The sequence below is a fragment of the Camponotus floridanus genome, unplaced genomic scaffold (assembly GCF_003227725.1).
Source record: "Camponotus floridanus strain SB8 unplaced genomic scaffold, Cflo_v7.5 scaffold5, whole genome shotgun sequence".
Lineage (NCBI taxonomy): Eukaryota > Metazoa > Arthropoda > Insecta > Hymenoptera > Formicidae > Camponotus > Camponotus floridanus.
Genome location: NW_020229658.1, coordinates 3,990,662 through 4,017,317, shown reverse-complemented (window position 1 = coordinate 4,017,317; position 26,656 = coordinate 3,990,662). Strand labels below are relative to the sequence as shown.

The 26,656-nt window shown below is 37.3% G+C and overlaps 1 protein-coding gene across 4 annotated transcripts in view; it reads right to left on the bottom strand.

The window, feature by feature from the left end:
• Positions 1–26,656, bottom strand: part of LOC105258023 — a 328,244-nt gene that overhangs the window by 87,484 nt on the left and 214,104 nt on the right. For all 4 annotated transcript variants that reach the window (XR_003123324.1, XR_002192862.2, XM_020029615.2 and 1 more), the window contains exon 7: positions 21,213–21,402. Coding sequence is in view for 2 of the 4 variants with exons in the window: in XM_020029615.2 (XP_019885174.2) it covers positions 21,213–21,402 (190 nt within the window). In the remaining 2 variants the exon portion in view is untranslated. The remainder of the gene's footprint in view (positions 1–21,212; positions 21,403–26,656) is intronic.

Here is a 26,656-nt window from a genome sequence, read left to right as displayed (position 1 = left end):
TAATAAAGATATTAAGATTTATTTTCAAACTGCAAGACATATTTGAGATTTAAAATAGTTTTTAAAATTAAAGTTTTTTTTAATTTAAAAATAATTAACGATTTTAAAGGACATACATATTTAAAAGTAACATTTTTCAATTTATTAAATTTTGTCATACGTAGTTTATAAAAAACATTTAAATTTAGTTTATACTTATAGATAATAATTTTGTTGTATTAAAATAATTTAACTGGCTATTCAAATATTTTTTCTTAGCAAATGAGCAGATAATGTACGGCTTATATAAGATTTAAAAGTAAAATTCATTAAATAAGCTATACTATATTTACTCGTATTTCATATATTTCTTATTTACTACTTAAATATAGAAGATAATACGTAACCCAAACAGTTTAATCCTTAAGAAAACGAAGCTTATTTTAACACCAACAAACAATGATATATATAAAGGGATAATTTTGATATGTAATGTTATCTCCCCTTCAGAAACAAAACAATCAAATTAACATTTATGCACATAATATCGCAGTTTCCATGCAATCGCATATAGCGATTTAATTATTTAATCTAACATGTAATTAATATTCAACGAATTTAAATAATAGATACATTTCTCGCTGTCAATTATATGATAAAACGGACATGGCGGCGTATATCAATTTCTCAGCAGTCTGACTCGTCCCATATATGTCACGACAGGCGACCGATTTAGAACTGGCGCGAATTGTATCTCCCGAAACCGTCTGGTCACTGAACCTTATCTATAATTTGGACGCCGCCACGCCGCGAGTTCTCCTGATATAACTCGACGAATTATCGAATCGCGCCGTCGAATTAAAGCAAACGAATCGGACGCCGCGGGCGACGGAACGAGGGGACGAGATCGATTTCGAGAGATTTGACCCCCGTAGGCGACGGAAGGGATGAGAGAGTGCAGAGAAATTGGGAGAGGGGAGAGGGTACCAAGGGGCGGGGAATGGTGCAGCAGGGTAGATCCGCCGCGATTCGCGGGGCGTAAGGATGGACGGAATTTAGATTGCTTATTAAACGGCGAATAAATAATGGCAGTTGTACCGACTCCCAAGTAAAGTACAACCGGCCACTTCCACGTTCCGGAGATTTCTACGAGTTTACCTCAAGTCGATCAAATTACCTTTCGCTCTCAGAAAGAGAATCGTTTGCGTTAATCGGATTCTTTGAGACACGTTATTCTTGGATATTAAATAGTGTCCAGCATGCACGACATCTCTCTGTGTACATATAAAATAATTACATAAAATAATATTTTTTTGATAATGAAATTTATTTATTTTATTATAATTTTAATCAAAGTTGAGACACAGTTTATTTTTGATATTGATGCTTTATAATTAAATCAAATTTTTTTATTCGCGCGATATTTATTTTATCTGATATTTGTATCTTTCATCTCATTTCCTTCTCTTATAAAGCGATGTATAATTAACATTTGAATTTTTCGCAAGATTATCCTCATTCGTGGTTACCAAATTAAAAAATTTTAACATATGTGATAAAATGTTTTAGGATTTTCAAGTATTATTTTAACGAGTTCCGAGACGTGCAGACCCGCAGCTCTTAGTGTTTCGTTTCGTTTAGACAGTTGCCAGGCGTTGTTAAATTGCTCTTTTAATTTGCCATGCTCAGATGGGTTTGCGTTTCGCCTCTTCTACAAGCACCCGCCATTTTACTGCGCACAAAGGATTGTACGACTTTGTTGTTTTACAGTTGTACCAGCACTACCAACATTCTTCAACATCATAAAACTCCGACTGCTATCGTAGATATACAAACGTCCGTTGCTTATAGTTTTAATACACTCAATTACATTTGCCAATCTCGCGAAAAACAATATCAAGATTACGAAAATTCACCGGCAAAAAATATGTTGCATGCCATGAAATTTTTATGCTTAAGATAAAGTCACTTTTTTTATTCAAATTTAAGCGTACATTGTAAATGCGATGAGTCATTGTTGTAGCAATATTTTACAGCTTGTTTCTGTTGGTCATTTAAATTATGCTTTATTATTATCGGGAAAACAATCGTCATAGTAAATAATTTACAAGCAAGATCGAAAAGTTTTAAATCACGAAGCAAGACGCCATTAGAATATTTGAAAATTCCGCAACGTATTCATTGAATTCATGTGATTTTATTTGTTACACTCGACCTGATTGCAAAGTTTCGATCTGGCATATCGCCAGATGCATATTACTCGCGTTGGATTTTACAAGCGAAATTTTTACATTTCTCGAGAAATGGACCAGACTGTAATACATCAACATTTAATCCGAACATGCAGAGGAAATGGAGCGAAGTAATAGCGATGCTTAGCTCGCATGGGAAGCATTCATTGGATCTTTTCCATAACATAAAGTACGAGTTCGATTTATACATGTCGTAGAATAGAACGACATAATACATAATTTTACTCACGCGCAGTTGACATATATATATATATCACTTGCGGAATAAAATATGCAAACTTTATGAAATATTGATCATAATAAATAGCTGAGAGTGCAGTTTTTGATCTTTTACTTGATTACAAAACTAAATTAAAATTAATATATTTTTATGTTACCTTATTAAGATTGCTATCAGTTATATTTTTAAGAGATCAAACAACGAGATAATCTTGAATATAAATTATTAAATATTATCTTTAATATAAGTTAATATTATACAAATTAAATACATACTATATAAGTCTTTTTAAAATGACAAGAAATGATAGGAAACGAGTCCTATAAGTTGGATGAATTTTATATCTTGCAATCAAAGGAGGTAAACTTGATATCATATGTATATTTCAACGTAAGACTTCGCGTAAAAGTTATAAATGTTGAAAAAGAAATGTGAGAGAGGGCGGGTACAAGAGGAATGGTTCCCGGAAACCGCACTTCGGACTTTCGCGTTTGACGCGTTGCGCGTTTCATTCCGTTTCTCGACGCGCGTTGCATACCGCTGTTTAAGCCCGCGACCAGCTCGTCGAAAAATACAACGGCGCGTTCTTTCACAGGAAGAACTTTCGCAACGGTTAAACGCCCCACGGAATCTCTTCTCTCGGAAGGTAGGATGCGAGCAACGGCGAGTCCGTTCTCTTTTTCTTTCCACCCTTCCTCCCTCTCTCTCTCTCTCGCTCTCTCGGAGAGAGCTTTTGTGCCAAATAACTCAGACATAAAATACGTACCGCGAGTCGCGCGAGTTTTCAACATAAGCGTACCATTGTTTTCGCCGCTTCCCTTAGAAAAGGCTGCGAGAGATGAAGAAGAGGGACGGCCGAATAAAAGCACGGAGCGTCACTCTCGAGGGACGACCGAAGACTACGGTCCAGACTCGTTGATCAAAGCCGATTCTTATTCTTAACGGAATCGCCTCTTCGAAATCAAATACGCGTTTACGCGCGTCTTCGCTCTTATTGCGATGAGGACAGACAACATTGTGGGACAATTTAACTTGCTGAATAAGGATATTGTTTATTTAAAAATTGTTTCATATTATTTTCTAATTTTCTGTTAATTTTGCATAAAGACTAGAGCTATTTAAAAATAGTCGCGAGAGAAGCAGGGAGTTTCTACCCCCATTCACTTTATGCTGCAACTCCTAAATCAGTAGGAGTTGCCTGTCCCCTTCAAATCCAATATTTCCCACTGCGACTCCGACATCGCTTATTAATTTATGACCGACGCAACGGCGATATTTTACACATGTTACTTCGCTTTACATGTGCTTTTACTTTATACGTATTTACTTTTACGTTGATGCAGTTGATGCGGCACCGGAAGAGAATCAGGCAAGTTTGAAGCGTGTGGCGGATCGAAAAAAAACGTCTGCGCACCAGAGATTTCATCTTTCATTAGCCTTCAACGTAGCTCGCAGTGCATAAACGCACTTTGTCGTGCCACGCTCGCATTTCGCCGCGGCGTGCACGATCGCTAAGTGCAATCTGTAACTATGTATATACGTAGCTAGCGATGGCACTGATACCCCGGCGCGAGGTATCAAATGCTCGGAACGCGTGTGCGGGATGAATAGGTGTTATCGTAATTACGGTAGCGAGGTAAATGCGATATTTTCCGCTGAAATTAATATCGCTTTCTAATGATTCTATAATATCTGGTTGCTATTAAATGAATAATGGCAAGCAAGATACGAGGGCAGCTGTTCGTTAATACTGGCGAAAAAGTCATTATTATCTGAATATTTGAATATTTTTCGCTGCTACAGAAGCATAGTGCTTTTAAATATAACTCTGCGGATTTCAATAGATGGATTGATCGAAAAAAAATGTCAGGATGAATAGTGTCTATTCTGTGTTATCTACTGTTCGTCGATATTTGCGGCGACTCGATTTTAAACCCTGCCAAATATTGCGATACTGGATATATCCGGCGATCGCATTCGCCGGTGTATTCGTGGCTCATCGATGCATTCGGCAGCATCGGAAGAAAGCAGATCGACGTATCTGTCACCACGTTAGTGACGAACGATGACGCATTGAATTATGACGCGACCGCATCGTCGCGTTCGGGGAAATTAATGGAAAATCCAAAAGTTCTCGATGCTTAACTTTTCGCGCCTGGTAATTCTATTTTTATACTGGCTTTTCCGCCGCGCTGGATATATCACCGTAACGAGAATTTACGTTCGCGGGCGATGACCGACGTGATGGCAATGAAAAAAGCATCAACATGGATATTTCCAGTCGCATACATAATATATGCATCGATAAGAGTTAATTTCTTAACAAAGCGATCACTAATATCGATCTCGAATCATTAATGTCTAATCAATCCTAAATTAAATTTCTGTCAAAATTCAGTTATTTTAAATTGTTTTAAAAATGCAGCTATTTATATTTTTGAAACTCAAATTATTGTATTAGAAACTTTTTAATCTTCCAGATGATTTTACAATTTTAAATTTGCCAGTGAAAATTTGCAATACATAGAAAAAATACGCGACTTCGAAAATTTATGGCATTCGTAGAATAAATTGCCAAGTATCAAAAATGTATTTTACTTAAACTAAAATTATTTCTTATAAAAAAGTTAGACGTAATGGAGTTCTACAAAATGCACGCTTTCAAAAGATTGACAAGTAGTTTTTAAATTACACGAAGCTGTTCGCGCCCCGCGAATAATAATGCGCGCCGATAATTTAGGTGCGCGATGCACATGTCCGCAATAGTGGCGCGATGCGTTTTAAGCTTGTTAAGGTCATGTTTCTACAGCGCGTTATTCAGACGCGCATCATGCATCGCCATAATTTAGTTGCAACGAGTTTCCAAGAACATGCGGAAACTTGTGAGAAACTTGTGCAATCTCCCTGATGTAACGGATTCGCGACCGGCTACATTCAGGTTTAATCTGAATCCCGTTCGATGTTTTTAAATCGCTCGAAAGCGCGCTCCCGTTCCCTCGGTCGATACGATTTTCTCGCATAGATTCGCTCGCATAATCCAACTTTAACGAACGCACGCGTATACGCAACGTAAGCACGCGCGATCGACCGCGAATTGCATACTGCGGTCGAAATGCCGTCCGACGCGATGCAATTGCGCGCTGCGGCATCTCCGGTGCATTAATTTCATAAACACGCGCGTGAAAACAATTAGCGGCAAGCGGGGATTATTTCAGACGCAGGGAATGGAAATTCCGGTGTGAATTGCATCGGATGATCGAGGGAATCGATCATCGTCGTCATCGGGTGTTTAAATAAAAAATAACTGGGTGCTTGAATAAAAATCATTTGTGTCCACATCCTAGTTGAGAGTTTAGTTTACAATAATTTTAATCACTTTGAAAATTCGTTATATTCGATGTATGTAAAAAAATGTCATTCTGTACTAGATCGATTTCAATTTCGTTCCGTAATTCAATTCAATTTTCAATCAAAATAAATTAAAGAAAATAATTAAATATACGTTGTTTTTTTATTACACTTATACATTTGTTTCAGTTTATATATACATTTTTTATTAATTTTAAATGTATGTTTTTATTAATATATAAAAATTAATATAATCGAGTTTTATGAACGGAATTGAATGGGATACTTCCTGTTTACTTCCGTCAACTCACTATGCTAAACCGGACGTTGTTTTATTTAACTCGCGTGCATTTAATTTTATGGCTACAGAGAATGAAACTGCCTCTCTCTGGACGACGACGAGCTCACGAAGGAGTGTATAATACGTTTACCTGCGAGCGCGACGTGCGTGTACTAACGATACGACCCCGGACGCGATGAAGCATCCGGCTAACGACCGCGACTCGCTTCCTTGGTACTCGCACGCCGTTCAATTATCCACCGTGTCTCTGCACCTCTAATGGCAATATCGCACCGAGGATAGCGCAATTCGTGCTAACGCGAATACCCAAGGTGGAAAGTGTTACGTGTCCTCGTATGAAATTCGTCGAGCTGCTTAGAACGCTGAGAAACCTGACTCGTATTTCTTCCACATATTTCGTTAATTCGTTTTATCTCCAGAAAAGAAATTTTATTCTTGCATCGTAAATTCTTAAACATTATGATCTTTAAAAGACACCTTAAATCTTTTACATGTTTCTTGCACGATTTCGCGATTTATCATCTGGATTATGTCACTTAATTTTTTATCTAACAGATGGAAATTGAAAAAAATTTGAACGAAATAAATTATCAGGTATTTTTGTGTAATTGAATTTGATGTAACATGTGATATATTCATATCGATAGTAGAAGAATGTTTTTTGTTTCAATTCCAAGATAATAGTAATATATCATGCTTAGGATATAAATTGATTTACGAATTAAATAAAATTTTCAACTAAGCATCTAGGTTTCATTCGACAATTTTATTTATATCTCTCGTAAAAATCAAAATACTCAAAATAATTAGCATAAAGAAGAGAGAAAAACATTGTCTTTTATCAACGTATAAAATATTTATTTATTATCATTTTTCGATTTCCACTATTCTAGCATTTTTATCATGAGAAAATAAATTCAAATCAATGGCAAATAAAAACTAAAAAAGATCGACCGAATATATAACGATTGTTACCTTACCATATTAGATACATTTGATTTCTCATGGCGGAAATGCCAGATTAACGAAGGTAGATTAATTATGTAGCGAGATACAAATCGCAATGTTTGTCTATCCATTAGCCAATTAACTCCGAAAATATCCACGAGCCACTAAACGGTCGCTATGTCGCTTCGGATGATAGTTAAGAGTGCAAACGATGCAAGAGAGTAACCTGGTAGCTGATACATCTTTGCAATTTAAATGAAAAAGCCATTACGTAAATAAACGCTTATAAATACTCGAATCACACATGCGCGATGTCGAGGTCGATGACATTTCTTCATGAAGAATCGCGAGAGTTTCTCGAACTCCAATGTATTTCTGGCTAAATTGATCACAAAATCGATTATATTAATCTGTTTTATTACACGTAATCCACGGCTCTCTCATCAGCATCCAAGTCTTTCATTTTAATATTCAAATTTTATTCTAATTCATTATTAATCATTTGAACTATGTGATTTGCGAAATAAATTATGTAATAATAGACAAGTGATAAGAATATTTTGGAAATTACATGTATATGTATGTCAAGGAAAATTAAAGATCTTTTTTTGATCTAATAAAAAGTCTTCAAAATAACTGCATTAATAATATACTTACTAAAATAATTAGCTCTCTTTTAGATGTTTCTTGTTATATTTTATTTTAAGATCTTTTATCAAATTAATAAAGCTAAAATTATTTCAGTTCTTCTATTTCAATTCTCTATCATATTCTTTAATTAAATTAGTGCTTTTGAAAATATAAATCAACATGAAGTGATATAAAAAAAATATCCTTCTTATTTACTCGCGATTCTAATTTTGCGCATGTACCGATATAAGCCTTTCAAAAACGAATACAATTTCCTAGTGTCAATTATACGTTTTTTATATGATTGCTAAATAAAAATAAAGATTTGGCTGGTATTTTAAAACTTTGTAGTTGCGGCACGTTTTCGGAATCGCGATGCATTTTGACATTAAAAGAGACTAGTTCACAGGCGGAATGCTGAAGAAAGAGAAACTCGCGATCGCACAAAGAATATCCTTAGCAAAGTGACATGGACGAGGCTGGACTAGGGGAACCGTTGCCGGGCATTAATCCCGTTCAGCTGGGTTTATCGTGCGCACGAGGTAAATTGGCAACGGCCGCCGCTAAATACCAGGAATACAGTTTCCATCGGCAATAGCGATCATTCGTTCCACCCTAATCTGCTTCTACAAAGGCTAGTCTGCTTGAATTCAGTAGCGAAATGGATGCGCGTATATATATCGAGAAGCGTCCAGCAATCAATTAGTTTTACACGTAATATATCGTTCTGTCGCGGATTTCGCACGATGTGTCTATGATAAATCAGATCGAAAAGAGATATTTCATACGAAGGATTTTCGGACGGCAAAGAACATTAACTATGTAATTATGCAAATTAAAGAATTAAAAATAAACAGCTTTAAAAAAAACTTGAATATATAATAAAATCTCAGCCTCAATTTTAGAATTTTAATAAAACTTTTAATTGAGATTTAATTGAAATGATTATTATAAAAATTAGGTATATATAAAAAGAAATGCAAATAAAAATATTTTTCACTAGAAGAAAAAAATAGATCGATTCATCTTTAAAAATCTCTAATGAATAATAAATATAACTTTTTCTACAGCATTAGTATATATAGAATATTTTGATGCTCTTAAAATAATATAAAAATAAAAAGTAGTTGATATAAATATCTCTATTAGTATTCTGTCTACCCGTCACTTACTCGCACATTATCAAAGTCAATTTCTCCGCCTTCGATACGTTACTGTCGTTAGTTAATTCAACTTGCGGCATGATAGTCACGTAAATTTGAACCTCATATTGCTAATTAACGCGCCGCCTTTACGTCCGCTCGTCCAGGAACTTCTCTCCCTGAAAATTATACTGGCGCATCGTCGTCGTCGCGATCCGATCATCCCAACGTTGTCGTGTGTGCGTGCGTTACACGCACGATTGCACGCGGACGGTACGCGCCACAGCTGTATGCGTGCACCACCAACCGAATGAGGGTCGGAAGGTACACAGTTATTGCATTAACTCATCATTGTCATTTTTATCACGTGCCCACTTGAATCAACAGAAAGCTCCCGCCACCCAATACCGGTTCGTGCCCTTTTGGTTCGGGCCCCCTCAACGCGTTTCCTCCCTGTTCCTCGCCCTCTCCTCATCTTGCATCCTCCACCCGCTCGTCACTCATCTACGGAACTAAATCCTCCTCTCGCGAACCCCAAAAAGCCGTCCTCTTGTTTTCGCGCAACTCTTGAGCCCACGCTCAATCCGGGAAAGGGTTGGTGCACATCGCTGCTGGTTCGTGTCCCCTTCGTCCCCTATGGCGGATTAGCCACTAACGACTCGTGTTACTCGTTCGCGACGCAATTTTCCCTCCGTTCCGCTGTCCCTCCCGCCCACTCGCCGCCACCCCCTCGTGTGCACTCGTCTCGCAGCCCTCTGTTCTTTTGGCACGTTTGTCCAGGCTCGTTTCGATTTCCACCGGTAGACTATTAATTTTCCAACTAGACGAGCCTTATGCATCCGTTAAATTAGTGGATTCTACAAATTTAATACAAAGAATACACAAAATTTTGCAGATTAACTTCCAACAATTTTGATTTCATCATTTTCTTTACTGCTAATTAATGAGAAATCATTTTTATTGAAATATTATTTTAATTTCGTCCTTAATATCTTCCGTTTTTAGTCGCAATCTTTATATACTTGACCAAACAATTAATATTATATCGATAAAAATGCTGACGGACTGTTTTTCTGGCATTTAACACTTGAAAATATTTAATTTCGAACAAACGTATATCCGGCGATAGAATAGCGCAAACCGCATGGAAACAAGAGATTGTAAGTTCGTAAACTATCGCGGTCGGAGTCGAGCGAGATCAATTTATTCTCCAATAAATTCGCAGCACGTAATATGGGATCAAAAGCCGGAGAGAGAAGGAAATGAAGTTGCGGCTCGCGCTCCAGCGAGTCGCATCGATAGATTCCAAAGGCAATATTGCAACAGGAACTTACCTATAAACGCGTTTTCATCATTCGGTCGATACTATAGCTCACGTTTCACGAGATCACATCCTCACTGTCGTTATAAACAGATCTGTGAAACTCGATTCCATCAACTTCGTCGCACATGTCTGTCTGGGATCGTATGTGTTCCGAGATTGATTTTGTATATTTCATACGTGTCCTCGGAGACCATCTTTCCGCAGCACCGGCTAGCATTTGCACACTGTAATAAAGTTCTTGCCAAGGCTTGCCGAGGCAATATGCGACTCTGCACTACCATAAAGAGACAAATTCAAAGAGAATGCGAGAGCAGATACCAGTCGCGCATGAATCCTTCAAGGATTCCGGGTTAGCTCGTGTGAACATCGACGACATTGTTTATTCAGAATTTCAGTCGCGTCTACGACTCTTTGCAAAATCCAACGTGCTGTACGCACGGGAATAAATGTCAATAATGCTGCCTCAAGCAAAATTTACTCGCATTTGCGAGATCGAATATTAAATAAAATTTTTAAATTAAGAAGAAAATTTGTTCGAACATCAAGAACAAAAAAGTATAAAAAATAATTTATATTTATATTTCATTTGTTATCGTTCAATTTTTTTAAATGCTTACCTTAAGAAAACATTTAAATAAAAACTTCTAAAAGAAGCTTTTATATGAATGTGTTATAGCTGTATAATTTAAATAAAATTCTTCAAGATATTTTTATATTTGACAATTATTAATTGTCAAATATTTTTATATTTGACAATTATTAATTGTCAAATATTTTTATATTTGACAATTAATAATTGTCAAATATAAAAATCCAACTACACGTAAAAAAAATTGAAAAACATTTTAATATTTTAAAACACTATCTCTTGATACAAAATTTTCTTTCATTTTTTTATATATCTATAAATTCAAATTAGCTGTCTCGATATTATCAGATACTTTCGAGTTATGAGCAATGTCACGTTAAGGTATCAACACGATGATGTTTCCGATAGACCCCCCGATTGAACACCTGGCAGGCGCGCCGCGGGCCAACGGTCTGGATTAATTACGGTCGTTTGTCCGTCGATTTGCGCCGAAATCAAATCGCAGTGATCGTGCAGACGCGCGCGCGCGCACAACGGAACGCTGGCGGCAACGGTACCCGAAACATAACGAATGGCATCGTGCGAGGTATAGCAACCTGGGCAACCTGCCACCTCGAAGGGGAGACCGTTGCACGGGACCGTCATCCGCCATTATTAAGCATTGTGTCTGCGGTTCCAGGCGATTTGTACCCTTGCCGACCACGCGTCAGGGACATTTATTAAAGCGGCATTGCCACCCCACCGCGTCCTCAGGAGAAATCGAAAGAAAGAGTGTCACACGAGCTCCCTTGAGGATTGCGGTTATCGAAAGGCCGAAGACCGCCGTAGACATCATCACGATACTTGTGACAACTTATGCCTTTATCTAACATTTTTTTTGCTTGCATGTAATGTTCTTAGTTTCTAATTTTGTTAATAAAAATTATTGTTCGTTATATTGTTAGAAGATTTTTGGGAAGAAAATACACGCTTCATAATGTATATAATTTTCATAATATAATTTTAATTAAAAAAAGTTAACATTTTACTAACTTAAGAATACGAGGGAAAATGTTTGAAAGTCACGTGTTAAATTTTCTGCAAAAGAAAATAAATTAGAATTTATTATAAATATAGAAAGAGACTTTTTTCTACCAATTATTTTGTGGCAAAAGAAAAATTTATTTTGCGAAAGTAGTTATATAAAAAATAAATAATGTAGAGTATTAATCTCTGTATTGGGGGAGATAATGCGCAGTGTCAGCATCGTGATATGTAAAACCGGAGAGAGATTTCTTTTTCTTACGTTAGTTCCCAAACGGATCGTCTGCGGAAGCATCGGACGCGGAGCGAGCGTGTTCGCTGAAATTAAACAACGTTTCCTCGGTGGAGTTCGACGTGGTGCAAGCCCCCAGAGAACGGGATGCATGCTCCCGTTCCATAGCATGACCCGTTTACATCGAGATATTCAACCGAGCAAACAGAAAGTGGGCAGACCGATTCATCGCTCGTGCCGATAGTTCTTTCGGATTGCACGTGAAACGCGATCAAGGGAACAGACTCGTACGTTTTAAAAGTGAAAAAGAAAGAGAAAGAAGCGAAAATCTAATGCGCAAAATTGCACTTCAATTCCAAAGCGATATCGATCACTATCATCGATTTATGATTCGTTAGAAATTATTTACATGCAATTTTCCATTAATGTAAATACTTCCTTTTATGAGAATGGAGATGTATCTATTTCGAAAGATCTGAATATGTCTTTAAATCGTCAAAATTGTAATTTAAATAATTCTGTAAGAGAAATTATTTGAATATGTCAAATATACATTTACTCATTAGATGCAAACTTGTGGAATTATGCATTTATCGCAAAGCAAAAGCATCCACAAATACTAATTTATTGACGTCGCTCAGCTAACTTACGCTGAACAGACACTAATGGATTCGCTATTTAGGCAAAGTGGCTCCGGCGACGTAACTTACACGCATTTAGCTGAAGTTAATCTTGGGACAGCGGGATAGTTCCTGACGGTATATTTAATAGTACCGATGCTCGTTATGATGTCGCTTAGAACGTGTAATTATGACGGTGACCCCGGAAATGAGCATCGTGGGCGCAGTCGATCCCAAGATACAAAGACCGAAGAACTAATGCGCTTAGGTTGGAATCTCGCTCTCTGGATACGCAAACATGAATGTTTCGAGCTGGCAAATCACTGAATAAGCTTCTAAATGTGTATTGATTTCTATAACGATATGATAATTCAATATCATATGAGGCAACGCGTATGCGATAATGTACGATGCACAATTGCGAATTTCTTTCAATAATTTAACTACAATTTCATATTAATATTAATATCTTCCGATGACAATTAGCAGCTTTATCAACGTGTCATACGCTGTATCGATTTATTAGGACAAGATAATAATACATGTACTTTCCAAATTAATATAATCACGAATATTTTAACGAATACGTGTGTTGGATTAATAATAATATCTCTATAATCTAAACACAGCGATCTTGTTTATAAACGGTTTAATCAAATGTAATTACGAATAATTTGCATCGGAATATTAATATACAATAGCGGAAGCTATGATATTCACGCCATATCGAAATATAATTACGTACATTTATATCTTATAGCAAATATATTTCTAACATTATTATTCATTATGTTCTGTAATAATTATTCTATCATATTACCCGTTAAAAAATCGCACAATTTACATAAAACAGAATTATTTAGATAGATAGACACATATGTATATTTTTATAGGAGGTATATAGCTTACCAATATTTCACTCTTGTCATTTATCATTCATCATGATGGTGGAACCAGAATTGACTCCGATACAGGCTCATGTAATAATTATTAATTGGTTTATTTAGCGCGGTGACGATCCATGAGAGAACGCGTGGTTTCTCGGCCTCTGAATTAAACAGGAATTCATTTTGAAATATTCGTCCCAATGGATTTTGCGCGCGCCAAATGCATACTGGAAAGAAGACGCAGGAAGGGCTTTAATTAAACAAATATCATAATTACATTATGGTATTGCAAAGAATACGAAATAAGCAATACAATATTATAATCTATTTTCAATATAATCGGAAATCTACACTTGGGTCGATTAATTGAATGAAATCATTAGACGAGTTATAAATACGCGTAACACGATACAGCTGGATAAGAGAACATTAATTGCGGCGAGTTTTTCTCGTGGTGGGAGCATTCGGAAAAAAAAACACAAATCGATAATACTGGCAGCTACAGCAAAACGGTTTTTCTCGTACTTTCTCTTTACTGGCAGTTTCCTTCCACCGTTAATTTGATTTTCTCTTTTCTATTCAATTAAAGTCCTTTCGTTAATTAAACGCCACTCGGATCGCCTTCAGAAGGTTTATAAATCATGTATTACAGTCGCACTTATATAGTACGTCAAAAATATAGTGACCAGATTATTAAAAGAAAAATGCAAATTGTTATTTTTACAATTGTTTTTTTTAGAAAGTGAAAATATCTAAAGTAGAGACATATATGTTTATAAAACAGAAAAAATATATTTGTTGTTCCCATAAATGTGATTTGATTCAAATATTTAAATACAATATAACGATGTGATATGTAAAGTAGTTATATTACTATCATAAAAATGAAAAAAAAAAATAAAAAAATAAACTTTGCTTCTTAAAAACATCTATTTTTATATAATACATTAAATTTGTAATTCTTTAACAAATTTAAATAATAAGAAAAATTAATGAGACGTTGAAATATAATTCAATCCGATCTAACATATTTGCGAATCCATAAATTGCCATCATACATACGTAGTTATGAAATGCGTTTAATCGCTTGACAATAACGCCGCGGTCTGTGCAGTATATCACCGCAGCCGCTATTTCTTAATTACTGCATAGCAAATCGAAGCAGAAATCCGGATAATTATGCGAGTCAACCGTCGAACGTGCTCTGTATTTGGGTGTTCCTCCCAGAATAGTTCGCGAGGGACTCGAGGAGTCCCTAAAACCGCAGTGACCTCCAATTATCCTGCGGATACCGCGTGGCCCACGTGGTCCGGTAGTCCCCATGGACTGTCCGCAAATATCCCCGCTCCTTCCTGGCGCCTGTATAATACCTCCTAGATTAATTCATTATTAAAATAACCCCGCCGGTAGAATCTTGTTATCGCCACGTATTAGAATATAGCACGTGCCGAAATTGAAATTAGCAAGTATACATTACACAATAAAGAATGTGCGAAAGAATTTTTATATCATAATGATTTGAGTAATAAATAAATCTTGATTGTGAAATCAATTTTAATAATTCATTTCACTATGTATACCTAAATGGAAAGAAATCTACTATGATTGCAAAAGTTTGTATGTAAATTTTACATTCTATGAATTTTATTAATAGCAATGAAAGAATATTTTTGTTAATTTCAGCTAGTCATATTTTAAAAATTGTGTAATTAAAATTGTATAATTAAAATTATAATTAGAAACCATTTATTAAAATATTCTAAGAAGATAATATTATAGAATTATTCTTGAATACTTTAGAGTTTTCTTTTGTGGTAATAAAGATTTAGTTTTAATTTCCATTTATATCCTTTGTCTTCATCGAAAAAGCGTTGTCATATAAATTTATAAATACAAAGACTACTGTCGGCAATAATGAACTCCAAAACTCGATCTCTGTATTTAATTCTACGCGCCATTGGCTAGGATTCAAGGCGCAACGTCCGGCTGGGTGTCCGGGTAAAATCAGAGGTCCTCATTAGGTATTCTAGGGTCGGAAAGGGTGTCTAGGGCGACTTCCCTTTCGTCTTGCTCCTAACGACGCGGCCGAAAGGGAACCTAAGACCGGACATTTCAATAAAGCTCAGCATAGGACGCGTAGAACGTTCAAACCGCTGACCGCGACGAGTTCTGGTCAGCAGCTTCCTCGGAATGAAATTGCGCATGTTCTTGCGCCACTGCCTCTGAAACATCGGAATAACAGCGATCGATCAATCCTCGCGTGCGTTCGCGTCATGATAGAAATAAAAGATTCCGCGGAGATTTCTCCTAATATGTCGTTATTAAGCACACTACGGGCGCCCACGCGAATTAATCTCCGCGATGCTCATTTTCATCGACAATCAACGTCAGCGAAAGATACATATGCTTCGATCATTATGCGAAATATCAATAAGCATGCAATTTCTTTCGCATGATATTATTAATGGTTATTGTATGAGATATATTTTTGATTAATTATTGGATAATTATGTATAATTGAAAAATATTTGGAGATTTGCATGAAATCTTATAAATTATGATTTTTCGTATTTCGTAAGTATAAAAGATATTTTATGGTTTTTATTTGTATATTTCCTCTTTATTATTTTAAAAATTGATATAATAATTTCATCTTATTTTTGATAAAGTTCAAGTATATCGGAGAGAAAAGACACGTACAAGTATTTATGGAAAATTCGTGCAACATAAAATATGATCTTAATAATATTTCTATAACTTGATCTTAATAATATTTCAATATTATGTTACCTTAGTCTCATCAATTTCTTAAATTAAGGGAGAATGGTTTTTCGGAGAAATTTCTATTTTGCGTTACGCACAGAATAACATTCTTTCTCATAAATTTGCCACCCTCGCATCTTCGGCATATCCGATTGATTCGCGATACAAGTGACCTTTTTCCGGTCGCATCTCCTCTTTCACAAAATTCGATCCCGACTCTGAACGACTGGTCTGATAGTAGAAGTAATCTGAACGCGGAAACGAATCATGAGATTTGATTGCAGTGAGTCTGTCAGTTATACTGTGTGATCAAATAATATCCGTACCGATAATAATATAGTATAAATATGAGCAAACAAAATTCTGAACGTACGAAATTATTATCTGGATTATATCGAATTATGTATCCGATAATGAAACATTTTATTGAAATTTTTAGATAGTAACTACTGTCTTAATATTTTAAAATGTTATATGTATTTTTATGTTTTTACTACTATAAATTATTATGATAAAAAAAACTTATATTAAATATGAAGATAAATTTTTAACAATGAAAACAAAAATACAACATTGAATATATTGGATACATAAAGTTGATGGCTTGGAAAAAGAATTTAAAGGGAAACGTGGATATATAGAGATGAAAATTAAATATATCTCCAAATCTAAAGCACAATTTAATCCCGACTATACCTTTGTACCATTAATTTCAAATCAAGAAACATTTGTGGAAGTTCATCATCTGTCTGGTATATTGTAATTTCCTATCTCAATCGAAACAACTCTATTCGCGTACCTTCTCGCCGTATGACGCTCGCGCCGAGATATCTGAGCCGCTATTGGTATAATATTGCAGCTTTGTCGCGTCTCTGGTTGAAATGACACGCCGCGATAGTCCGAGCTCCAAATTGGAAGCCGGACAGAACGGGCCGAAAGTACCGCCAGAAACAGAAACGGAGATAGAAGGGAAACGGGGATTGCGGCCGGGCGCTCTAAAGTCTCTCTGACGTTCCGGCAAAACGCGCTGAAACGCGAGCGAGCTTAGGGACGAGCGAACGGCCACTCGTAACTGCAGACGACTCGTCTTCTAAACGAGAGCGAAGCCGAGGTAAAGCACCGCGTTCCAGCCTCCATTTTGCGCAGACGGCTTTAACTCGGGTCTCTCTCTGCCAGCGAGGACACTAAATATCCGACAGACCCCTCGCAAAGCAACCCCCACGTGTACGCGCTTCCACCGCTTGTCGTGAAAGCGATAATTACCAGCAGTAAGTCGGGATCTATTTATGAAACCGCGACACGTACATACATAGATAATTCGGAGGAACTGCGAGTTGGATGTGCCAAGCTTGCGGAACAATCTGCGAAAGAATTTGTAGAGCGACATTCAAGCTTCTCGTCGAATACCTCTAGGAAATGCTTTAGGGAAGAAAAATATGAGAATTATATAATTTTTTTTAATATTTAATGAGGACAGGATCGTATAAAATTATTGAAAAAATAAAGCTGAATTAAACATGTGACACAAAACGTAATAATTGAAATAAAATGCTTTATTAAATTATGTTATAATCATCACAAACTTTTTTCGCTCTAATTTGCATAAATCATAAGAAGCTTGAAAATTTATCACCTTCCTCGCGTAAGAAATTTGTTGAAATAGTATGCGAATAATCGAGGGGTAGAAACCGAAATCCAAAGAGTCGGCATCAGATTGTGGAAAAGGCCGTTAATTAATGCGAGTCAAACGCGCTTAGCGCGGATGCTTTCAGTAGGCAAACTTTATTTCCCACTGAAGGATATTCCCTTTCAGAAGATGCCGCGCGAAGGAAACGAGAGGAGTGGAAAAGCGAACGACTTCTCTTCCGACGAAGTTCTCCGCGTAACAATATGGCCGGTCTACCGAAGGAACGGCGACGCTTTACCTCCGTATCTTTCCGAGCAGTCGCTGCCTCTACTTTAATTAGTCCGCCCGTCGGTAAACAATAAGCCGTTATTTCTGACAAATTAATTCGAAAAACAATTCCAGGTCTGTCGAATCGCCGTCTGCGCCGGTGCAGCCGCCAGCTTTTATTCCGTTGGGGACGCGCATCTCAAAATGTAACGAGCATCCCTTTCATGTAATACTACACTGTGCCCTATGCTTCGCCGGAATTTCTGAGACCCAACCGCGTTAAGCTCCCTTAGGATCCTCTCCGACCGCAAGAAAATCAGACGTTCATCGTTGTCGAAGAGCAAAAACGCTGATCAACAATTCCGTCTTAAATTATTGAATCGAATCATTCTCGTCGAATTTATATTTATGAAAAAAAAAACAGTTCTTTATAATCAGGTACATTTATAAGGAATTCGAGATTTTCACAAGCTTTATAATATTTATTTAATAAGAAAAAAATGTATGTTAAAATATTTTTAAAAATGCCTATAAAATATGAAACTACATACATGTCAAAAAATATGATTAAAAGATAGAAATTGATATTTAATTGAATTACATTTAATGTGGGAGAAAATTAATTATGAATGAAAATTTCTTTCAATTTTTAAGTACGTACACAACTTTCTAGTTATACTCCGGTTTAACTTTTCGGAAAGTAAGAGCCGATTTCAAGTTTGCAAAGATATTTCTAAAGCTTAACGCGAACCTTACACGTCCCGTGTAACTCGATCATAATTAAGTACCGCGGGGAAATTTGCTCTTCATCATGTCGCTTCCTCTTTTCCGCGCGCTTACGAAACGCATTTTCCGTGCCAGGAGATACGGACGGTTACTCTCAGACCGGCCAAATCGTTTTGTCGTCGCTGGTACGATCCTCGCTGTTATCCCTCGCGCAAATATTTAAGCGTACCGCGTACACTCTGGAGATTACACGAGCACAGCTCGGTTCGTTTCGTCCGACTTCATCTTCAACATACTGATCAAACCCCATTCCATTTTATCGCGCACGCTTGTTATGTAACCATCGTACAGTATACAATTAAATATCGTCTCTTATCATACAATAAAATTGATACTTGAATAAACTGACGAAAAATAATTTTTATCAATCATAAATATTATAAAAAGCAATATGGTTTTTTTCACAACATATTTCAAAAATAAAGTTTCGCTAAAATTTTGGAGAACGAAATCTTTACAAATGAGACGAATTTTGCAGAAAGAAATTATATTAGACTTTTTTCAATCCTTTATAAATATTATATTTATTCTGTAATTTATTAATAATTAACGAATTTATTAATTATAAATTTCTCTGAGCATGCACATGAATAACTAAAGTGTCTAGGGATGCTGAAAGTTATATGTACCAGTATATTGTTATATCAGCGCGAGGTTCTGCGAGGGCGATTGAAAGTCGAGATATATCTCTCGGATAGTCCGATGCTCCGTCCAATCTCTATCTTCGCTATCACGATTCGCGTTTCGAGCGCGTTTGGCGAACTTGGGCCGTTTCAGGAAGCTTCCGTTGCGGATATTCAGTTTGATAGTTTAAACCGGATATTCGACACCCGTCCTCTCGAACGGCGAATGGAAACGGCGAAAGGGTTGTAGCCAAGTGGCGCAGGAAGGGTAAGGGGTGGTATAGTAGCGGACTTATAGTGGCGCGAGACGCTCATCTGCATTTCAAATTGCACGCCTGTACGAAGATTTGTTACGCGCACACGTTCTTTCTCCATGAATCCAAACGTGTGCAGTATCTGAGAAATCGAGCGATATGGAAAAATTAATGGATACACGAGATGTCACATTTATGATTCACTTTAATCATATGATGATTATGCAAGATTTAACACTGCACTTACTCTCATAAGTCAGCTTTACTGGAGACTCGATAAACATCGAGAATTCAAAAATATAGAAAAATATGTAAAAGATCCTTCACATCGATTCATACTTGTATGAATAATATTTATTACGTAAGAAAGCATGATATATTTTTAAATATATTTTTTCTGATTAGAATAAATTTTATTTCCATGCACATGCACTTGTATTTTCCCTGGCTGACAGGTGCGCGCACGTTGCATGTCTACTTGTGTGTACCAAAGACGTCACTCGTGCATGTCGTGATTGTTTTCGTTCGCATACACGTACATCGGAGGATAGCGTGCACATAAGACGGAAATTCCGCTGGATAGCTGCGGTGGCCCACGTTCTTCTCCTGCTCCCCTGTGGTGGAATTGAACGGCCACGGATTTACGGTAAGCGCCGCGCAAACGAAACGAGCGGAAGTCGACCGTGCTTCCGGATCAGACGGCTAAGCGAAGGTTTGCACGCTGCGGGCTCTCTTGTCCCGATTAAACTACGCGGAAATCCTATCGAGGAGCAGACGCTGTTATACATGCGAGAGTGCGTTCACGTTACGTGCGTTACGTTCACGTATTTGATTAATCCGAACGAAAATTGTTTCTTACGTAACCGCGGGAAATGAATATTTAAATTCCCCGGCTCATCGCGCGATTTCCGTTAATTAATTCTGAATTTAACATCTGCCTGTCTCTCTAGATCAGAAATTTTCCATATGTTGATAACGTTTTATTGTTTTGTTGTTTTCTTGTTGGATTTTAAAAGAATTTATCTCTTTAGGATTTAAATTTTAATCTAAAATCCTATTACTTTATATTTTATATCTATAAAAATATTTTATATCCATCCATGTTTTTCTTTTGGGAATTTAAAAGAATTTATTTTTTTAGGATTTAAATTTTAATCTAAAATTCTATTATTTCATATTTTATATCGAAAATTTTCTTTTCGATAATTTTATATAAGAAATCCAAGTATGATACGAGGTTAAATGGCCGGATGAAAAATATCCGTATGGGTTCCATCGTCGCGTCGTCCGTGATAGAAGCGATCGGTTAGAGGAATTCATGATCGGCTATTTTCCAGAATAGCGACCGAAACTTCGTCGTCTGCGCCCCCGAGGCTGCAATATCGATAAGGGCTTACCTTCCCGACTCCGGTGAGCTCCTTTACACCTATCCTCCTGAGAAGAGCAGGCGGTGCCGGAGGTGGTGACTTGAGAAGGAGCGCGGCGTATCCATTGGGAAAAATGGGCAGCTCGTCAGATCCGATGTTTTCGTCGCCGGAACGTCGTCTCCGATGCGGGCTCGACGATAGATTCAATTTCTGCGCTGCTCTGTAATGTAAAAATTTTCTTTTAATATTATACAAAAACGACGCTTTTATTTTCGAAAGAAATTGAATTCTATTAATTAGAGCAATTATACGTTAATATAATAATTTTTATTAATTATATAATTTTGTCTTATTAATTGTAGTAATTACATTTCTTCAATTATTCTTATATGTGTATTATTCTCATTTCAAACATTATTATGTAATTGTCACATCTATGACGTGAAATATATCGAACGACCGTAACGGGACAAACACTCGACTCTCTCGAGCATCCACGTTGCTCCCGTCTCGACTTTCTCAGGCGATGTTTATCTCGACGGATGCGCGTAGCCGTACCTGCGAAGGGTCGCCGCACTCCGGAAGGTATGTGTCTCGGGGGCGACTGGGTGACATACTCCGCGGGGCGGGCCTGGTAATCAGCGAAGGTAATGTGCCGGAACCCCCAACCGCGGGGGGGTTGCATGCGAGGTAGCAGGCGTTTAAAGGGGAACGAGAACGCTATATGCGCCACCGTCGGCGTCAGTTTTGGCGACGGGCAGGGAAGTTACGCAGGGTGGTCGCCCTAACTTCTCTTCGCCCCTCGTGGGCCTCGTTAACCCACGCTCTGTGAAATTGGAAATACCAGCGACCTCTCGCGCGCTTCCGCTCGCTCTCGAGGTCACCCCTTCCTCTCTTCCCCTTCCCCCTGCGTCGGCGTTTCCGCGGCGCGTGATTCTACCGGATTCCGAGTGCCATAAAAAATGGAAGGTGCGGGGGAGGATGCGATGGGACGTCGGACGGGACGCGAGATGCAGGTCGCTTTGCATCAACCGACCGCGTCGCATTCCTTCGTCGGTCTATCAAGTGAATCACGCTGCTCTTTCGCTCACGCGTGAGCAGGTGCGAGCGAACGGCGCGTGAAACGACTTACGAGGATTGCCGACGTGTCGGCCGACAATTTCTTTAATAGATTTCCAAGTGGCATCCGAAGAGAAAAGGAGAGAAAGAACGAGCGGATGAGTTTATCACTCGCGGACCTGGTCCCTCGAAGCACACAGTGAAATAATAGGGTAATTTTGGAACAGACGACCATAGTTTTAGGAATAGATCGCTACAGTAAAAAAAACGTACTACTCGCTAAAAGAGAGGTTCTCAAATTTTTGCTAAGTTTTTGTAGGGAAATCTGAAATGTAACTATGTGCACATGCGTGTATATATTTATCATCATTATCACATTTTACCAGCATCATTACATTACAAAACTTTTGTACGCGTAACGTAAAAATGTTTTCTTTCTTTATAACGAGTTAAAAATGAATGCATAAAATGCTCCACGTTTGCAGCTGTAAATGACTAAATTGCAAAAATAATTAAAAAATTAATCTTTTAGTAAGCACTAGAGTTTGAAATAAATTTCTGCGGACGAATGAAAAAACAGTCAACGTTGTGTAAAAAAAATGAATATTTTCAAAGTTACTTGCACAAAAACTAATCCTATCTCGGCCTATCGGGATGCGCTCGTATCTCGCAAATCCTTTAAAAATCATGTAAAACCTTTAAGGCAATTAGAGTACTCGGCAAATATTGCGCAAAAGCTTTCGAATGTTTTTTGTTCGGGTGCAACGACGCCGAATTCGTGTAACGCGCGCGGCTCGTCGCCGCACAACATCCATCGACAAACGAAATGTTTTGCCGGCTTGTTCAAAAGGATTGTTTTCGCGCACTATCAACGTTGTTGCGCACAATAAACGGCAGCGACAGAGGAAAAAAAAACGACAACAGGGAGATCCATGAGATCGTGCCGTTTTAACGAGGGCGGCGACTGCCTGTTCGTCGTGTCGCGTTGCTCTTCGAAACTTTATGCATTTTTTTGCATCAAACAAGTGGAGCCTCGCGAAACTCTCTCCAAGTTTTTATGCTTGCTTTAATTATTTACAGTCCTCTTTTCTAAGAGACTCAGAAGAGACGAGGAAAAGAGTTTATGGAGCGGAACTTTGGCGGACAAATTATATCTGAACTTTCGGCCACTTTCGGGGAGCATATCGTGTTTTTTCGACGATAAGAACAATGCAGATTTTTTCCTGCCTCTTTTTTTTACGCTCGTAACGATGTTGGCCATGTACCAAATAGATAATCGCATCATTTTTCGTTGCAAACGTGCGATCTCGTTTGCTTTAAATCTCGTGAAATTCTGGCAAGAATAATATCAAATGTTGCCGCGCTCTTTAGACGTAATGTTGAACATATAATAAAACATGACTGATCCCGGCAAGATATTTCTGTAATTAACGCAGACGCAATTAAGTAGAATCTGCCGCATTAGCGACCTCAGGAGCTTCCATTTCATGTTCTCAATTACACGCGATAATAAAAATTCACTGCAAAGAAAAAGTGTACTAGAATATTCGTAAAAACTAATTAAAAATTTGATAATTTACATATTATTTAAAATATCGTCATTTTAAAATATATTAAAATATGTAAAATAAGTTAAAGTAAATTAAAATATATAAATTTATAAAATATATGATATTTTTAGCGATATAAGAAAAAGAATACGTAATTTTAATGACAGTATATACTGTAATATACTCTAATATTAAAAAATTTACACATAAAATGTTACAACACTTTAATTAATTGAATAAACTGATTAATTGAATAAACTGAAGATGAATTAAAGAAATTTTAATATTAATTTGTAATCAGATATTTACCGCTATACACATTTAAAAAATAAAAGCAAGAGTGTTTGTTAAAATCTCATTTTATAATATAATCATTACGCAGAGGTAAGGTAAAAATACTGCAATGTTTTGTCGCAAGTTGATGGCACAGTAAGATTACAAAGCAAGCGGACTATTCTGAAAATAATGTATCTTTTACTTTGCAATATATGCCTTAGGAGAATCCAAAATAGAATGTGAACGGATGTGGTAGACGCAGGTGCGTGTCACAAAAGCACAATCTATTTCATCAATCAGGAGGAACAGATGCGTACTGGGTTTCCTCATACATGTATTCAAAACCTCCAATGAAATATCGCCAAAATTCTCATATCCTCCGTTGTCATTGACATTTAATATCTTAAGAGCGAGGTATATAAAATGCCAGTGCATGGAATATTAAACTGCGCGCCGTAAAAAAAAAAATACGACCGTACAACAAATCCTGTCGTTCATACTGCGTATTTCTTCTTACTATACATGGAAAGTGCATATTGAAGATTTGTAAAGAAGAAGACTGTAAACGTATAAATGATACTTCAGAAAAGCAATATATGCAAATTTTATCTTTATTATATTTCATACTATAATTTATTATATTATATTATGTACATTCATTATTTCTCGTCCAATTACACTCGCATTTGTATCTCTGTGTTCTACAACAGTTATTCATTCGTTCAATTTATATTTGGGACACGCGTTTTACAAAATGACTAATTTCAACCATATTGTTGATTTTCCCAACGGAGGTTTCGACGTATTAAGCATTTGTCATCCGGTTCTCGGTGCTCGGTGCTCGGCGCGATTTGTCGCGACGCGTCGGGCAATCGTAAATTTTTTGCAGCGCGCATTTTTACAATAATAAAAATATCGCGGGTAAAGCCGACGAGGGAGATCGCGGGACCAGCGCGTAATTCGCGCGGAAATTACACGCTTAATTCGCGATGTTATTTACGAGCGAACGGACACAGGCCGACCACCCCCGGGGGAAACGGACGGGGAAACTCGGAGGCATGTACGCCGCGCCCTTCTTGGCAATCCGCCACATATCTCGGCTTAATCAAGGAAATTATGGCGCGAAACGCTCTAAACGTCCGGTCTCGTTAGTAAGGTCGCATATCTCTCGTCGCGACAGCGTTCGATATCGGCGCGGCGTGCGAATTAAAAACTTTTGATAAAGAGACGAAACATGACGAGATTTCTACGAGTCGGGTTTTCGCGGTCGGGAAAAACGAGCAGGATAGCCGCGAGTTTTATAAGCGGCGAATTAATTAAATACCTCGCAGGAGAAGCGCACGCGACGATCGACCTTTTTAGAAGCAAGGCCGCGAATAAACCTCCAGGGTCAAATATAAATAGCGACGATAACGATGAGACCATCTGAACAAACATGCGTATCGTCCCGATGGTACCTGTTCACGGGGAATTTTTATAAAAACCATTCATATTTGCAGATCCAAGAGACTAATCATTCTTTAGAGTTAAGGGAGATTAGATATTTTTTGTGTTTTTTTTTATAATCTTTGTCTTATGCGTGTGCATATGATCTAACATAGCGCTTTCCAGACCATTTTATTTCATAATTTAAATTTACTTCATAATTTAAAGTATGCCTGCAATTGAAACTGATATTATTATTACGCCAATAGTCACTAATCGAACGTTGTCAATGATATTTCGAGTTATCCTACGCGAAAGGGAACGAAGGGGTTTTGATAGCCGCGGATGACGTTGAAAGTTATAAGATTCACCGAGCCACGACAAATTATTTGTCGAGACTGGCGGTAAATGAAATTTCTTCCGGACGGATTAAATTTGCATCCTCATTAACTGCTTTTCCTGCCTGCGGAAAGTTACAAAGCTCCCGTCGTTCTGTAAACACCTTAATGGATGCCCGACGAAAAATCTCTAATACTTTTATGACCGCGGAACGGAACACTCGCATAGAGAGTTTTTTTTCCCCGCATTGTACGACGGAGAGTATCAGCAGCGTGTGCCTATCGTTATCGCACGCGTTGCACTCTACGATATTTCATAGGGTGGGGAATAATTGTAGTTTAAATTCGGCTCTCTCCCTGTTCGTTGCAACCGATATCAGTAATCGCATTATTACGTGAATCCGGCTCTCGACCTATTACTAGTGAAGTATTATCGCTCGCAAAGTTAAGCCTCTTACACTGCCTCTACGATCTATAAATTTTACATTGCTCTCGCTTCGCAAACGCGCTCGACTTTTGGGCGAGCCTTCCTATGGCAATCCACAGGATGGCAAAATAATACACTGGAGTGCCGTGCTATTTAGAATTCTAGATTAAAGCTAAATATTCATATGTGAGATAAAGTGACTTTTTTTTCAAACGTAATTCAATTTCTTAAACATAAAACAGTCACGAGAGAGAAATATTGTAGAGGAAAACTTGATTTTAAATTTCTGAAAAATTTTATTTTACTTACATATTAATGCCCCGAAATCCAATTAATTTTTCTCTTTAAAAAATTATCATTCGTTTAGTGACAGTTTTTACTTTTTGCACGCTTCTAAAG